The 17,769-nt window shown below is 47.1% G+C and overlaps 1 protein-coding gene across 3 annotated transcripts in view; it reads left to right on the forward strand.

Annotated features, from left to right (window-relative positions):
* Window positions 1-17,769, forward strand: part of ATL1 (atlastin GTPase 1) — a 311,830-nt gene that overhangs the window by 168,347 nt on the left and 125,714 nt on the right. For all 3 annotated transcript variants that reach the window (XM_086937304.1, XM_086937301.1, XM_086937300.1), the window contains exon 4: window positions 278-382. In XM_086937304.1, the coding sequence (XP_086793430.1) occupies window positions 278-382 (105 nt within the window). The remainder of the gene's footprint in view (window positions 1-277; window positions 383-17,769) is intronic.

Raw genomic sequence — 17,769 nt, forward strand, 5'->3', positions numbered from 1 at the left:
ACAGTGAAAATATTTCATGCATATTTAGAACTATTTTGTTGTTACAACCTCTTACCTACAAGGAAATCTCCTCTAACAAACTTCATACATCTGGCCTTCACTTTGGGGAAAGTAAGAGGAAATGTGAATTTCTATTTTTTGTATTGTATGATACTTTTCAATTTCATACACATTTGTCTATTAAATGTATCCCATTTCCAGGTTGACGTACATTGTACACCTCAGCGATGATCCCTTTGAATGGTGTACATGCTTATGAACTGCTTCTCTTCTGCAGGTGGCAGTGTTGTTGATGGATACCCAAGGGACATTTGACAGCCAGTCAACATTGAGAGATTCCGCCACGGTGTTCGCGCTTAGCACCATGATTAGTTCAATACAGGTAACAACTCATTATAACTTGTGCATCTGCCTCCGAAATTATCATAGAACCACAGAAATGGAACCATGGTATTTAAAAAAATCAATTGATCACAGAAAATATCTCTAAATGATCCCATTCAAAATAAAAAGTGTACTTCCATCAATTTACGATCATCAAACCTGGCACTTACGGCAACACCATTAGCTGTTTCACTGATGTATGGATAGCAAAGCAAATCAGTTTCAAAAGAAGCTTTGCTATTTAAGGTGGGTTCTGGGTCACATACACAGTACACCACCTAGCTTGAACCAAACTAAGCCTTTTCAATAACTATAAAGAGGTAATTTAGTAAATAATAAATTGTATTTGAAATGTTTAAAGGAAGGGGTAATTAAGCCTTGTCCTAAAACATGTAAATTGCTTCACCTGTACCAATAGGGCAATACTGAAGACTTAAAACAAAGGGAGTGGAGAGGACCATTTAAGGTGTAATTAAAACTAAAGTAGAGACGGACAGTACATATAGGTCTAGCACACACACTCCTCTACTCTCATAAAAATTGTAATCAAGTGTGCAGTTCCTTGTCAATATCAGGGTACCCTAACTCAGAGTCCAAGAGAGATGTGGTCAGATGGAGTGCTCTCTTTTAGGACTAAGAGCCCTCACCCACCCAAGGGTGGCATGCTTCAACATCGGGCTTAGCTCCTCGTTAGACTTGAGCTACAATGCCCAATGGGCCCCCAAAGGGGTCTTTGCTGGAGATCTTTTTCGACTCTTCCCTGCTCAAGTCCTAGTAAACTGAAAATCCTCCTATCAATGTATGGGGAGGGTATTAAACTGAGAAGGGTAGACTGGTAAATCAGAAGGTAAAAATTAACTTAACTTTAACTAGAGTCTCCTTACTATATGATTTATTAAAGGAGCCCTGATAAAGGCTAAAATCATGAGGGAATATCTAGGGAAGTAATTTTCCTGATATTCTAGTGATAGGTCAATGCGTTTATTCTGAGCCATTGAACCCACAGCCATTTTTTAGAATCACAGAGCCACATCCAAGCCTAGAGGAACAAGACGGGACAGCTCCTCGATTGGAGTAGAGGAGCTTTGCCCCACTTAAATTACCCCCTAAGCCCTAGAGATGAAACATAAAATGGTAACAGAGCATCAGGACAGGGCGGGCCTCAGCAAGGAGGAGGGTGAGCTGTTATGCACTGTTTAAAGCACGCATGTCTCTTTGGCCCGCCGTCTTGCTACGGCCAGCCACACATGCACAGTTTAAACATCTCTAACCCAGTTGCCTTAAGACATGTGCATGCCTCCAGAGCACTGTGGATCGCTTAGTGAGGCCACTCCCTCCAGGGTGCTGATCTTCTGCTGCATGAGAGCAGCACCAGGATAAGTCAAGGGAGTTTCCTTGTGGCTGGGCTACTGTTGAAGAAAGAAGACATCTGTTGCGGAGGACATGTTTGTCTTCAGTTAGGTGTATTCTTTTTATAAATTATTTTCGCTCGCATGCCCCCCTTTCCTGTAGATGCCAGCCGCCACTAGGAACAAGCATCAATTTTGCATTCGGATCTGAAAGGAAGACCTCACCTGCAGTCACCATTCTCAGGCTCAAGACATTACATATGATGACATCTGGTGTGATTGCTCCTAGGAATTCATCATTGTTGTCCTCTGTGGAAACAGGTTGTTAGGAAAGTTGGAAAGTTGGTTTGTACAATGTCTTGCCATTTTCTGTAAAGTGTGTCCAAGATTTCCTGGTTCAATGAAGAGACTCTGAGATTCAAACGAATATTCATAAATAATTTTGTGCCTGCCTCTTTTCATGATTTAAAAAAAGGGGGTGGTGATGGACAGAGTATCTGAATTAAACAGAACACTCATACCCAGTCAACAGATCAGGGCTTGATCCATCACCGTTTTTTAGCTCACTGCACCATCCCAGCTCAGAACCTGGCTACATGCAAATTAGTCTGTGCCTGGCCCAGTGCATCATGGGAACAGGGCGGACCAAACTACCAAGCCAATTCTTATACTGGGAAGGAAACAAGCTTCCGGGGACCGGTTTCTGGCATTACAGCCATCTTCGGCCCGGCTTGCTTTAATCCTGATGGTGCAATGAGCAAGGGACTTACATCTGAGTATACCCTTCCACGCTTATGGTGGACAAAACGATTCAGAAAAGGGGGTGGTGATGGACAGAGTATCTGAATTAAACAGAACACTCATACCCAGTCAACAGATCAGGGCTTGATCCATCACCGTCTTTTATCTCACTGCACCATCCCAGCTCAGAACCTGGCTACATGCAAATTAGTCTGTCCCTGGCCCAGTGCATCATGGGAACAGGGCAGACCAAACTACCAAGCCAATTCTTATACTGGGAAGGAAACAAGCTTCCGGGGACCGGTTTCTGGCATTACAGCCGTCTTCGGCCCGGCTTGCTTGAATCCTGATGGTGCAATGAGCAAGCGACTCACATCTGAGTATACCCTTCCACGCTTATGGTGGACAAAACGATTCAGAAAAGGGGGTGGTGATGGACAGAGTATTTGAATTAAACAGAACACTCATACCCAGTCAACAGATCAGGGCTTGATCCATCACCGTTTCTTAGCTCACTGCACCATCCCAGCTCAGAACCTGGCTACATGCAAATTAGTCTGTCCCTGGCCCAGTGCATCAGGGGAACAGGGCAGACCAAACTACCAAGCCAAATCTTATACTGGGAACGAAACAAACTTCCGGGGACCGGTTTCTGGCATTACAGCCGTCTTCGGCCCGGCTTGCTTGAATCCTGATGGTGCAATGAGCAAGGGACTCACATCTGAGTATACCCTTCCACGCTTATGGTGGACAAAACGATTCAGAAAAGGGGGTGGTGATGGACAGAGTATCTGAATTAAACAGAACACTCATACCCAGTCAACAGATCAGGGCTTGATCCATCACCGTTTCTTAGCTCACTGCACTATTCAGACACTCTGTTCATCACCACCCCCTTTTCTGAATCGTTTTTGGCCACTATAGGTGTGGCAGGGTATACTCAGACATGAGTCCCTTGCTCAAATCCCTCAGAAGTTCCTTTGCTTCAAATCAATAACCTTGCATGAAGGGTATGTATAAACTTAAGTCTAATGTATTAACACAACTATGAATGAAAGAAACATGAAAAAGAAACCAAATGAGAATTTAGATGACAAGGACATACAGTAGCATTGCATGTTTCCAATCTCAGCACGGGAAATACACCAAACAGGCAAACTACGTGGATAGGATGGAGGCTAGGATAGCCAGTAGAAAGAAGGGAACCTTATTTTCTTCTTGGTTAAGTTAAGAGAGGTTGTGTGCAAGTGAATGAGCTCAGCAATAAGAGCATTTTCTCAGTAGGAACCAGATCAGAGTTAAGTAGACAGTGTAGTTGCGTGTTTCATCCTCAAAGCATAATTACTGTGTGTGCCAGTCATCAATCTAATAACAACATGGTATCTCTGTTTGTGGGCCAGCTGTACATGGCTTGATGATCAGTATTTCTGGCTCTCTTGTCAGCCCCAGATCTAATATTTGTCTATCAGGTGTCTTGCTTGTTGCCATTGAATATAATAAATACAACATAGGTTTGTGTGATGAAAGATTAAACACATTTAACCAGAGAGCAGGTAATTCAATGAATGGAACATTTGACAGATTAAAATGCAGTTAAAATACTTCAATTGATGAAACAACGAGACAAATGTCAAGAAAGTATCCAACATGTACTGCTGTATGAAAAGTGCTCAGTGCTCGCAAGCGTTCCCACAGTGATGAGCGACAAAGAAATAATACATGTACAAGAAGTAAATCAATGGTACAAAAGGGGGTGGTGATGGACGGAGCATCCGAATCAATCAAACACTCACACCCAGTCAAAATATCTGGGTTTAATCCATCACTGTTCTTTAGCCCACTCTGCCACCCCAGTTCAGACATGGCTATATGCAAATCAGTTTGACCCTGTGCCTCATGGGAACAGTCCAGCCCGAACTGCCAAGCCATGTCTTCCCTGGACCGGAAACAAGCTTCCGGGGACCGGTTTCTGGCATTCCAGCCGTCTTCAGCCCGGCTTGCTTGAATCCAGTGGCAAAGTGAGCAAGGGACTCACGTCTGAGCATACCCTGCCACACTTATGGCGGCCAAAAGCGGTACAAAAAGGGGTGGTGATGGATGGAGCATCCGAATCAATCAAACACTCACACCCAGTCAAAAGATCTGGGTTTAATCCATCACTGTTTATTAGCCCACTCTGCCACCTCTGTTCAGACATGGCTATATGCAAATCTGTCTGACCCTGTGCCTCATGGGAACAGTCCAGCCCGAACTGCCAAGCCATGTCTTCCCTGGACCGGAAACAAGCTTCCGAGGACCGGTTTATGGCATTCCAGCTGTCTTCAGCCCGACTTGCTTGAATCCAGTGGCAAAGTGAGCAAGGGACTCACGTCTGAGCATACCCTGCCCCACTTATGGTGGCCAAAAGTGGTACAAAAGGGGGTGGTGATGGACGGAGCATCCGAATCAATCAAACACTCACACCCAGTCAAAAGATCTGGGTTTAATCCATCACTGTTCTTTAGCCCACTCTGCCACCCCAGTTCAGACATGGCTATATGCAAATCAGTCTGACCCTGTGCATCATGGGAACAGTCCAGCCCGAACTGCCAAGCCATGTCTTCCCTGGACCGGAAACAAGCTTCCGAGGACCGGTTTCTGGCATGAGGCACAGGGTCAGACTGATTTGCATATGGCCATGTCTAAACTGGGATGGCAGAGTGGGCTAAAGAACGGTGATGGATTAAACCCAGATCAGTTGACTGAGGGTGAGTGCTTGTATTGTCAACGCTCCGTCCATCATTTCCTTTGGTTTTTCTTTGTTCGCCATAAGTTGGCAGGGTATGCTCAGACGTGAGTCCCTTGCTCACTTTGCCACTGGATTCAAGCAAGCCGGGCTGAAGAAGGCTGAAATGCCAGAAACCGGTCCTCGGTAGCTTGTTTCCGGTCCAGGGAAGGCATGGCTTGGCAGTTCGGGCCGGACTGTTCCCATGAGGCACAGGGTCAGACTGATTTGCATATGGCCATGTCTGAACTGGGGTGGCAGAGTGGGCTAAAGAACGGTGATGGATTAAACCCAGATCAGTTGACTGGGGGTGAGTGCTTGTATTGTCAACGCGCCGTCCATCATTTCCTTTGGTTTTTCTTTGTTCGCCATAAGGTGGCAGGGTATGCTCAGACGTGAGTCCCTTGCTCACTTTGCCACTGGATTCAAGCAAGCCGGGCTGAAGAAGGCTAAAATGCCAGAAACCGGTCCTCGGTAGCTTGTTTCCGGTCCAGGGAAGGCATGGCTTGGCAGTTCGGGCTGGACTGTTCCCATGAGGCACAGGGTCAGACTGATTTGCATATGGCTATGTCTGAACTGGGGTGGCAGAGTGGGCTAAAGAGCAGTGATGGATTAAACCCAGATCAGTTGACTGGGGGTGAGTGCTTGTATTGTCAACGCTCCGTCCATCATTTCCTTTGGTTTTTCAAGAAGTAAATCAAGCCAGAGGAATAGATAATGTATATCTACGTATAGATACTCTGACATGGACCAATAACATTGTACAATGTTGAATTGCACAAAATATATTGATCAAAGTGCCCCCAGTGTTGTGTGGCGTTTTAGGCACAGAGTGAATTTTCATGATTCATGCCCTTATAAAGGGACAATTCACATTGCCCTAATATAGGCATAGAAATCATACCCATATTTAGACATAGCCCATGCAGTCCAAATACAGGCATGGCTACTTCCACCTGTACCAAAAAGTCACAACGATTTCTTGGAAAATCGGCTTAAGCAGTCAGGGACATCCCCTTGCTTGAATATTGATTTGTCCAAGAACTCATGGAGTTTACAAAGAACTACCATTCCCTTGGGGCTCTCTACTGGCGTTATTATGCCCGACTTTACGTCAAACTAGGCACCTTCAAGGTAAAAATATGCCTTCACTTGCTCTAGCAAGGACACGGTGGTTCGGAGCAGTTCGACTATCAACTTGCCCGACGTAGCTCACTACAGCAAGTGCCGAAGGAAGCTGACCCTCCAGCTGACGCACTGACCGAGAAGCTGTCCTTTCTCTCGCAGAGAATCCAGCTCCAGTGTTTCCAAGCTCTCCTTGCGGGTTGTTGGGAAATCGAGTCCCGAGACAGAGATACCAGACCTCTTTCATTCTCAACTAAGGTATGGAGCTAATTAGACCCTAAGAGAAATCTTGGATAGATTCTTGGCAATGAAACTAAATCTCTGCTACACCACACTTCCCGCGTACTAGACTCAGGTTAGGTACATTGGGGTAGGCGTATTTTAGAAGCACCAGTTGAGTACTTTTAGCCATTGTAATTTATGTATGTATTTTTATGGCTTAGAAACCTTACAATGCTTTTACAGTATTATTTTATAATACTATCCTCGCTGTACGCATTATACTTTGCAGTCTGCATTACGATTGTAGCATTTCACTTCTCTTGCATGAGAAAGAAGACTGTTCAATGAAACCTTTTTTATTGAAAACGCCCGTCTATTTTCTCTGCACCTCTGATGAAATGAAGCATGCACGATTGACTGAGTAAAATATCTATCTATAGTTTCCACTACTCTGAAAATACGTTTATTCTTGGGGAACAAAGTTGTCATCTTCATTTGGTTGTCAGAAACTAATCCCTTCTTGTGAATTCGAGAAAGTTTCTAGTGACCTCTGAGCTAGCTGGCACTCACAATTAAGTTTAATATATTTGATAGAGACCTAGTAGACATAAGTCCTACGTCAAATCTATAGGATATATTATTCCAATACTCAGAACCTATTGGAAATATAGGAACTACACTACATGGCGCCCAACTTTTGTTAAGGCACTAATTTAATGCTAGACACTAGAGTAACTCTGTTGTGCTTTTCACAGAGACCCCTTTTTTTTTTCTTAAAATACTCCACCAAGGGCCAGATGTAGGTGTCAAAATACCAGTCAGAATCGGCCGAAAATACCGATTATCGGCCGTTTCCGACCGGTATTTGGACATTGGTATGTAGGGGTTTGAAAAACCTACAGATTCGGTAATTTTACCGAATCGGTAAAATTACAGAATCAGTAAATTTACCGATTCTGTAATTTTACCTATTCGGTAAAATTACCGATCAGTAAAAATACAGAATCTGTAATTTGCTATGTAGGTAGCACTGTTAACAGTGCTACAGGCCATTCAGGATTCGGTATTTACCATGTAATACTATTACATGGTAAATAACGATTTCCTGTGTACATGCACATCTGTGCATGTACACCTGTGCCATGTGTCACACATACATGCCCTAAGGGCATGTCTGTGTGTCACATGGCACACAAGCCTGAAACAGCCTGGACAGGGTGTCAAAGTGACACCCTGTCCCCCTTGTAAAATCGGTAAATTTACAGATTCGGTAATTACCGATTCGGTATTTGCTATGGAATCCTATGGGCTTCAAGGCCCCTAGGATTCCATAGTAAATACCGAATCGGTAATTACCGAATCGGTAATTAACGAATCTTACCGATTCGGTATTTTTACCGAATTTTTTACCTACATAGCAATTACCGAATATTAAATACCGAATCGGTAAAATTCGGTATTTACCATTCGGTAATTTGCTATTACCTACATCTGTGCCTAGATGTCTGGAGTGGGTAAAGGGATAATATCCACCATAACTGAGTAGGACGAAAATCCTACGTATTAGTTTTTGTTTTTTTCAACGTGTAAGGATACAGTGTTCCAAAATATTGTACACCATATCTTTGTTTCCTTAAAACTTTCTCTGCAAACTTTCATTAATCAATGTTGAATAACGACCGCAATAACGCACCCAGTGGAGCTGCAGTAACTGCAACCCAATCAGGCTTAGACGTTACAGGTTTTCAACAAGACGACCCGGATGCTAAAATCATCCCGGAAAACTTAAGGAAAACCATCACTGTGAAGCTTATAAAAAATGGCCTATCACCAAGAGGTGGTAGGGTAATTTTTGTCATAGAGGCACATGAATATCGGCAGACAAAGGTATTCTATTCATAGATTTTCTTCCCTGAAGGAAATCCAGTATCACATGTGTTTCACTTCTAAAAAGTAGAGGAACATCCAATGGAATACACTCCTTTCAAGGTTGTTGAAATTCCACTAACTTACCAAGAGCATGCGCTCTGGTTTAAAGGTGCCCTACACATCAAAATCACATCACCAGGCTCGGTCCACTAGGTAGACCAGGATCAACATGGCCGGTACTAGCCAGCTATACACTACATCCTGACGTTGAAGAAATGTCAGACGCAGAACTATTAGTTCAACTAAAACAACTAATCAAACTCCATAGACAATTGGTTCAATATGTCATGCAGACTCTAACAGTCCAACCTCCTATAAGGATTCCACAACAAACCCCTTACCAGCAGAACACAAATAAAATCACACCACAGACTATACAATCAGTCATTGGTAAATTGCCCTCAAAAAGGGAACAAATTCCATTCTGGATAGCTCAAAAATTACTCAAATCTAGGCAGTATTTCCCGATACTGCCCCCCATGAGAAACACAGGATTTTAACAATCTGTTTAATAATGGGGATCGCACCACACCTGGAGGACTGTCACACTTGGGGTACAGTCTTTGCTTCAATCGACACAAAAACACATGGTGTTTTGTCTATGGCGGTAATACCAGACGTCCTGAAACAGATTCAAAATGAATACGGGGCAGAGCCTGCTCTAACTGTGGGTATGAAACTGCTGAAAAGATTTCAAACAGGTCTCAACAATAATATTAGCTAATATTAAAGGTGAGGCAGCATCCGTGATGATCTGCCATAATTTAAGAGAATTTGATGTAACTGAGCAACCATATGAACTGGCCAGAATAATTGAAAAATCCTATGAAGAACTACGTCAAGATAGTTTGGGTGGCAAACCAGTTAAGCCCCAACTAACAGAGAGTCCTGAAAAGATCTTTATTAAAAACACTCTCACTGTTCCTAAAAAGAAGTGGGAGAACACTAAACAAACTTCTAAAGAGAAGCGTTGTCAATCCCGAGGTAGGTCTCCTCAAAAGGAGCCCTCTGAAAAGAGGTATAACCTCAGGAACAGGAATAATTTGAAAAAACCTGATAGATATCAAGATACTGATACACGTTTCTCTCGTACCTTTCAGACTTCCTTACAGAAATCGGAAAGAAGAGGATGGTCAGAACACAAGGAAGAACGCGTGAAGTCCAAAGACGATCAACACGTTCCAAAAAATAAGAAAACCAAATTCACCAAAAAGAAGGTAGCAGGTCTAAAAACAGACATGTCGAGGATCTTGAGGACACAACTCAAGAACGGGGAGTGGGCCCAGACAATGCTGGACAGCGCAGCAGAGGTCACCATAGCTCGCAAGATCTTGAAGGATCATCTGGAGACAGTGGACTTGAATGAGTACATCCAAGTTGAAACTGCTAGAATACCCCATAAGTTATATAAAGTAACGCTCCGGATGGAGGGGGCATAACTAGGAACATAAGAGCACTTTTTTGGCAGAAGCTCTCTAAGGGTTATGACATTCTTCTATCTGAAAAAGACTGGCCACCAAAATCTGTCAGGGAGTGCACACATGGCGAAGACATCATTATGCCGGCCTTCACCAATCATATTCCATTTCACTTAAAATACACCTATGCCAGAAAATGGGCTGTAGCCCAGGCTCTAGCATTAAATAAAAATCATGTAGGATGGGGTGAGGATTCCACTCACCATAAAATCCAATTAAAATCATAACCACATGCACAAAGGCAGTATCCAGTTAAGCAAGAAGCTAAAAAACAGGTCAGGGAGATTTTAGATCAACTTGAATACCAAGGGGTGATTAAAACATGCACCTCGTCAATGAACAATCCTTAGTTTCCGGTCTCCATACCAGAGAATACATATCGTCTAATTTTGGACTACAGACATTTAAACTAATGAATAACATTGTGCATAAAAAATATAAAACCACATTAGATATTTCTAACGGTTTCTTCTGTCAAAACATTGCTCCTGAAAGCAGGTACTTGACCGCTTTCTGAATTATGGGGACACAGCGTCACTTCTGTCATCTCCCCCAGGGATTCAAGAATAGTCTGGGGTTCTTTTCAGCTAGAGTAACAGAGTTACTACAAACGTATGATGATGAGGCATTATCTTATGTCGATGACATCTATCTAACAGACAATGACTTGGACAGGCACTTGAACAGAGTGAATACCATTATACTTGGATTCGCCTCTGAAGGGTGTGAATTCAACTTTAAGAAATCAAGAATTGCCCACCTCAACGTCCTTTTTCTAGGATACGAATTATCAAGTGAAGGCAAAAGCCTGGCAGCCAACGTTTTAGAAAAGTGTGCGCTGCTCCAACCTCCAAAAATGCTAAAAAACTTACAGTAATTTCTAGGTTTCCTAAATTTCTGAAAAACATACATTCTAAATTACGCAGAAAGGGTTAAACCTCTCTACGAATTAATCAAACCTGATTTCAAAACAACTAATTGGACTCAAAAGTCCACAGAAATTTTGCGTTCAGTGCAAACAGACATGTTAGCAACAACACATTTACAAAGACGTGTAAACGTACGCAACCTTGTAATCCGAATCATTCCAGGAAGATGTGGATTCACGTACTTAACCTTTAATGAGGGAGGAAAAGTACCAATAGCTTATAAATCACACTTGTACACACAAGCTGAAATGTAATTCACTTCTACAGAAAAAAGTCTGACAGCGGTTCAAACTGCAGTAGCAAAAAAGAGAGCCCTCGCACAGGGAAAACGCATTATGGTCGTTACTCCTGTACCTGCCTTAGAGGCAGTGAGAAAAGCAAGCATTCCAAATGCAAAAGCTTTACATCCGAGATGGATACAATGGGCTAACTCTCTTGCTGCAACAGACGTTGAATACGTTTTTGACCCCTACTTGAAAACTCAAGAATTCTTACACTACGAGCAAGAATGTCCTCTGCCCACTGAGATTCTGGCTCTAGAACAATACGAATGTATAATTTATACAGACGGATCAGCACAGCCCGTAATTGGGGGTAAACAAGCTTATAGTGCTGCGTGTGTGATCGTTACAGGTCGCTGGCGCGATGGTAAATTCCGACCTATGGTCACAAAAACACAATCTCTGGGAGACTGTACAGCTCAGCGAGCTGAACTACAAGCATTCAAGATGGCGCTTGAAAATACCGATTGCGAATTCACCACACTCATAGTGTGCGATTCCTATTACTACATTCAATCTTACAATGAATACTTGCAGAACTGGATTTAAAACGGTTACAAAGATGCAAAAGGTGGCACAATCAAGCATAAATTGCTTTGGGAACAAGTAGTTCAGCTACAAAAAGAACTGCAAAAAACTCACATGATTCATACACTTAGTCATCAACGTGATGGCTTTCACATTGCAGGGAATTCACTGGCTGATGAAGCCGTGAAGGCAGCTGTGCAAATGGCTTCCGTAGCTGCAATCACTAATTCAAAAACAAAAATATACAGCGAAATAATGCAGGCTGTCACCGCTTCCAACAAAGACAGCGGTAAAACATTACCAAAAGGCTTTCCACTCAAATACTCGTATATAACTGATGCAAATAATGTTCCTTTTGCTTGAATCTCTGGAGTGGGGGATAGAGTAATTCCAAACATGGAACATAGATTAGGACTAATCTTAGCAGCACATGAAGGGCTCGCCTCTGCACACACAGGTGTTTCCGCCACAGTGTTGTTATGAAAACAAACATACTGGTGGATGCGCATGAGGAAACAGACCGGAAACTATGTTTTGGCATGTGAAATCTGCCAAAAGATGAAAGTCTCTACTGTGAAACGTCCTGGGCAAACGCCCCTGTTAATATCAGATAAACCATTAGCTTGCGTTTACCTGTACCACTGCCGTCCCTTACAGAGGGATGGCAACTTTCAATCAATCAATCAATCAATCAATCAATCAAGACATTTGTAGAGCGCACTACCTACCCGTAGGGTCTCAAGGGGGGGGGGGGGGGGGGGGGGGTGCCGCTACTGCTCGAACAGCCAGGTCTTGAGCTTCTTCCTGAAGGAGAGGTGGTCTTGGGTCAGGCGCAGGTCGGCCGGGAGGGAGTTCCAGGTCTTGGCGGCCAGGTAGGAGAAGGACCTTCCTCCTGTAGTGGCTCTACGGATGCGTGGGACGGCGGCGAGGGCGTGGCTGGCAGATCGGAGGTGGCGTTTGGGAGCGTAGAAGTTGATGCGGTTGTTGAGGTAGCTCGGGCCTTGATCGTGGAGAGCTTTGTGAGCGTGGGTAAGGAGGCGGAAGGTGATTCTCTTGTTGACCGGGAGCCAGTGCAGGTCTCTTAGGTGTCCGGAGATGTGGCTGTGTCGTGGGACATCGAGGATGAGTCAGGCTGAGGCGTTCTGGATGCGCTGGAGTCTCTTCTGGATCTTGGCGGTGGTTCCGGCGTAGAGTGCGTTGCCGTAGTCCAGTCGGCTGGTGACGAGGGCCTGGGTGACGGTCTTCCTGGTCTCCGTGGGGATCCACCAGAAGATCTTCCGAAGCATGCGCAGGATGTTGAAGCACGACGAGGAGACGGCGTTGACTTGCCTGGTCATGGAGAGGGAGGAGTCCAGGATGAAGCCCAGGTTGCGTGCGTGGTTCGTCGGTTTGGGTGCGGTGCCCAGGGCGGGGGGCCACCAGGAGTCGTCCCAGGCGGAGGGCGAGGAGCCCAGGATGAGGACCTCCGTCTTATCTGAGTTCAGTTTCAGGCGGCTCGTCGTCATCCACTCGGCTACCTCTTTCATCCCTTCGTGCAGGTTGGCTCTGGCGGCGGCGGGGTCGTTGGTCAGGGAGAGGATCAGCTGGGTGTCGTCGGCGTAGGAGATTATGTTGAGGTTGTGTTGGCGTGCGATGGCCGCGAGGGGGCTCATGTAGACGTTGAAGAGAGTAGGGCTCAGCGAGGATCCTTGAGGGACGCCGCAGATGACTTCGGTGGCCTCTGACTTGTACGGTGGTAGGCGGACTCTCTGTGTTCTTCCGTCGAGGAAGGAGACGATCCATTACAGTGCCTTCTCCTGGATTCCGACGTTGCTGAGGCGCTGCACTAGGGTGCGGTGGCAGACCGCGTCGAAAGCCGCGGAGAGGTCTAGGAGGATGAGGGCCGCTGTTTCTCCGTTGTCCATCAGGGCTCGGATGTCGTCGGTGGCGGCGATGAGGGCAGTCTCGGTGCTGTGGTTGGCACGGAATCCGGACTGCGATGGGTCGAGGGATCCATTCGTCTCGAGGAAGGCGGCCAGCTGTTTGTTGACGGTCTTCTCGATGACTTTGGCTGGGAACGGGAGTAGAGAGATGGGGCGGTAAATCTTGAGTTCGGTGGGGTCTGCTGTGGGTTTCTTGAGTAGAGCGCTGAGTTCGGCGTGCTTCCAGCTCTCGGGGAAGGTGGCGGTGTCGAATGAGGTGTTGATGATGTCCCGCAGGTGGGGTGCGATGACAGCGTCGGCTTTGTTGAAGACGTGGTGAGGGCAGGGGTCGGTCGGAGATCCGGAGTGGACGGAGTTCATCATGTGGACGGTGTCTTCGGTGTTGACCAGGGTCCAGGCCGGAGGGTGGTGGTGGGTGGCGTTACTGCGGTCGTGGCGTGCGTCGGTTGAGTGCTGAAGCTGTTGTGTATGTCCGCGATCTTGTTGTGGAAGTAGGAGGCGAGGGAGTTGCAGAGGTCTTGCGATGGGGTGATGTCGTTGTTTCCGGCGTTGGGGTTGGAGAGCTCTTTCACGATGTTGAAGAGTTCCTTGCAGTTGTGTGCGTTGTTGTCCAGTCGGTTCTTGAAAGCCGTTTTCTTGGCGGTGCGGATCAGTTGGTGGTGTTTCCGGGTGGCGAGCTTGAGGGTGGTCCTGTTGTCCTGCGTGGGTTCCTTTCTCCAGGTTTTCTCGAGGGCTCAGCAGTTCTTCTTGGAGCTCTTGAGTTCGTCGGTGAACCATGGGGCTCTCTTACTGCCGGGTCTGCTGGGCGGGATCCTCAGAGGGGCGAGTTCGTCTGCGCAGTTGCTGATCCACTTCGTGAGGTTGTCGGCGGCCTGGCTGGGGTTCGCTGAGCTGGCGGGAGGGTGCTGACTCAGGGAAGCGGCGAGCTGGTCGGCTGTGATCTTGGTCCAGCTTCTTCGGGCAACCTGTTGCTGGTGGTGGTGGATCGTCGTTCTTCTGAAGGTGAAGTGGATGCATCTGTGGTCCGTCCAGTGGAGTTCTGTGGCGTGGCTGAAGGTGATGTCTTTGCTGGATGAGAAGATGGCGTCGAGTGTGTGTCCGGCGAGGTGGGTGGGGGTGGACACCAGCTGCTTGAGTCCAAGGTTGGCGAGGTTGTCGAGCAGGGTGCTGGTGTTGCAGTCGTTGTTGTTCTCCAGGTGGAAGTTGAAGTCCCCCAGGAGGATGTAGTCAGCGGAGGGGAGGGCGTGCGGGCTGACGAAGTCGGCGATGTCCTCGCTGAATTGAGTGCGTGGTCCCGGAGGTCGGTAGATCAGGGTGCCTCTGAGGGTGGTCTTCGGGTCGGTGTGGATCTGGAAATGCAGGTGTTCGGCGGAGGGTGAGGTGTTGTCGGTGCTGGTCGTGATGCGGATGGTGTTCTTGTGGATGATGGCGACGCCTCCTCCCACCTGGTTGGCGTTGCGGTCCCTCTGGGTGATCTTGTAGCCGTCTGGGATGGCGATGGCGATGTCGGGCGCTGAGGAGGCGTTCAACCAGGTCTCCGTGATGAAGGCAACGTCAGGGGCTGTGGCGTCTAGGAGGTTCCAGAGTTCGATGGCGTGTCTGTGGACGGAGCGGGTGTTGAGCAGGATGCACTTGAGGTGGTTGCTGCTGGTGTTCGGCTTGGCGGGTGCTGGTGTCGGGCAGGTCCGGATGCAGGTGAACTTGCAGGTGTTGCAGCTGAAGGGTCCGTGGACGCGTCGTGGGGTGGCTCTGCAGCATCCCGGGACTCGGCCGGTGTTGAGTGCGATGAGGGTGGCGGCGGTGTACGTCAGGCGGGTCGGTCGGGGTCCTCGTGGGCCAGGGGTCCTGACACTGGGCGCGGTCCAGGCGCGGACGGGCGTAGACGGGCTTACCTTTGGCGCGCCTTCGGCGCACAATCGGCGCGCCCGCTGCGCGTGAACGCTGCGCGTTCGCACGGTCGCCATATAAGGCGAAGTGCGCGGGTGGGCGGAACAGCTGGGAGGCGGGAGCGGGGAGGGTACAGAAGGGAAAAAAGGGGCGGGGTTAGCGGCGGTGGCGGGAAGCGGGGAGGGAGAGCGGAGGGCGGCGAGACAGCGGCCAAACAGGAAGGAAAACCACAATTACGGGCACAGAATCAATCAAATAAAAACAGGCACAAAGGAAGGAAAAGACAAAACAAATGCAAAAACAGTCAAGAGAAACCGGCAGGCGCTCACGGACCACGCCGCTCGAAGGAGGGGGTGTGGTCAGCGGCAGCGAGGCAGGCAGCGAGGCAGTCGAGGCAAGGGGGCACACGCAGCAGCTGGTGGCCGTGCGGCGCGGGGGTGTCCTACAAGTAGGTCACACTCACCTGCGTCGCACGGTCGCCATATAAGGCCAAGTGCGCGGGTGGGCGGAGCAGCTGGGAGGCGGGAGCGGGGAGGGTACAGAAGGGAAAAAAGGGGCGGGGTTAGCGGCGGTGGCGGGAAGCGGGGAGGGAGAGCGGAGGGCGGCGAGACAGCGGCCAAACAGGAAGGAAAACCACAATAACGGGCACAGAATCAAATAAAAACAGGCACAAAGGAAGGAAAAGACAAAACAAATGCAAAAACAGTCAAGAGAAACCGGCAGGCGCTCACGGACCACGCCGCTCGAAGGAGGGGGCGTGGTCAGCGGCAGCGAGGCAGGCAGCGAGGCAGTCGAGGCAAGGGGGCACACGCAGCAGCTGGTGGCCGTGCGGCGCGGGGGTGTCCTACAAGTAGGTCAACTTTAAATATATCATGGTCGCAGTGGATTTGTGCTCAAGATTCATTTGGATGTGGCCTCAGCACTCAGCTGACGCCCAAACTGATTTGCGAGTCTTTATCGGCACATACGCAGTTGGCACGCTACATTCTGACCAGGGTCCTGCGTTTAGCTCCAAAGCTTACAAGGAGGCCATGACCAATCTGGGCGTTGCATTGCGGTATTCTAGTCCATTCCATCCTAAGGGAAATTCTGTGGTGGAGAGAATAAGTGTCCAACGTAGTCTAAATAATCTGCCAAGAAGTTCTCTGAGTGGAATCACTCCATATGAAATACTTTTTGGCACTAGAATGATTGTCCAGGACCTTGATCGTCACACTTCAGTGGTAGAACACAAACCTTTTGGTATCAAAGACCATTTGGCTGTTTTGCAGGACTTAAATGAAACAAGGAGAAGGCAAAGCAACACATTGCATAAGCCAACGACCACTGAAGGGGAACCACCTATCCCAGCAAGGCCTGCCTGTATTCCAAAGATTGGGGATGTCGTCAGAGAAAAGATCGCAGATAAGAAGGAATTTGGGCCTTCATACAGACAACCAGTACCTGTCTTAGCAATTCACGGATCAAGAACAGTGTTACTGCCGCCCCTTGCTGGAAGAAAGGAGAACAGGTTTGTGTCCATCGACCTGGTAAAACCACATCATGTGGCCAATCATAAGTAGTAGGCCAAGTGGACTCAAAAGATGTAGCAGACAACCAAATCTGGCTACTATCCAAGAGGTTCAAACTGAGAGACTCACCACCTTTGAGGAATATGCAGTGCGAAAAGAAGGAGTATGCAACGAAGCCATGGAATTTGTACCCCTTGAGACCCAAAAAACAGTTAGTCAAGAAACGCCTGTCTACAATGAAATAGCATCTGACTATACTAATATGACAAGTGTTCAAATACCTCCAGCGATTTCAAGTAATTCTGATGCAATGCCTACCATTGACAGAACTGCCTCTGGCTATTTCATTAACTTTGATACATTTTTTCCGGGGATCCCAGTGAGCCTGAAACAACGCCAACAAATAAAACTTTTAAAGAACAAGTAGCAGAACTTTTTCATCAACTTGAAGAAACTTATCTGGTTTCACCATGAGTTGAACTTTGGATTGTGCTAGGCGTACCTTTTCTCCTACTTTGGCTAATTCTTGTATTAACTTTGGGAATGCTGATAAATGGAAGATATAGTAAAATGGACACATCAAGTAAGAACATCAACTTACTCCTCAAGCCACATAAATCATCTCATTGTGAACAAAGAGACTTGACATCAGTGAACATCACAGCTGTTCCTATACCTGGTGGTACAGCTTGGGACAGAACTGATTATGACATCTTTGG

The sequence above is a fragment of the Lissotriton vulgaris genome, chromosome 9, assembly GCF_964263255.1.
Source record: "Lissotriton vulgaris chromosome 9, aLisVul1.2, whole genome shotgun sequence".
NCBI classification, from domain to species: Eukaryota; Metazoa; Chordata; class Amphibia; order Caudata; family Salamandridae; genus Lissotriton; species Lissotriton vulgaris.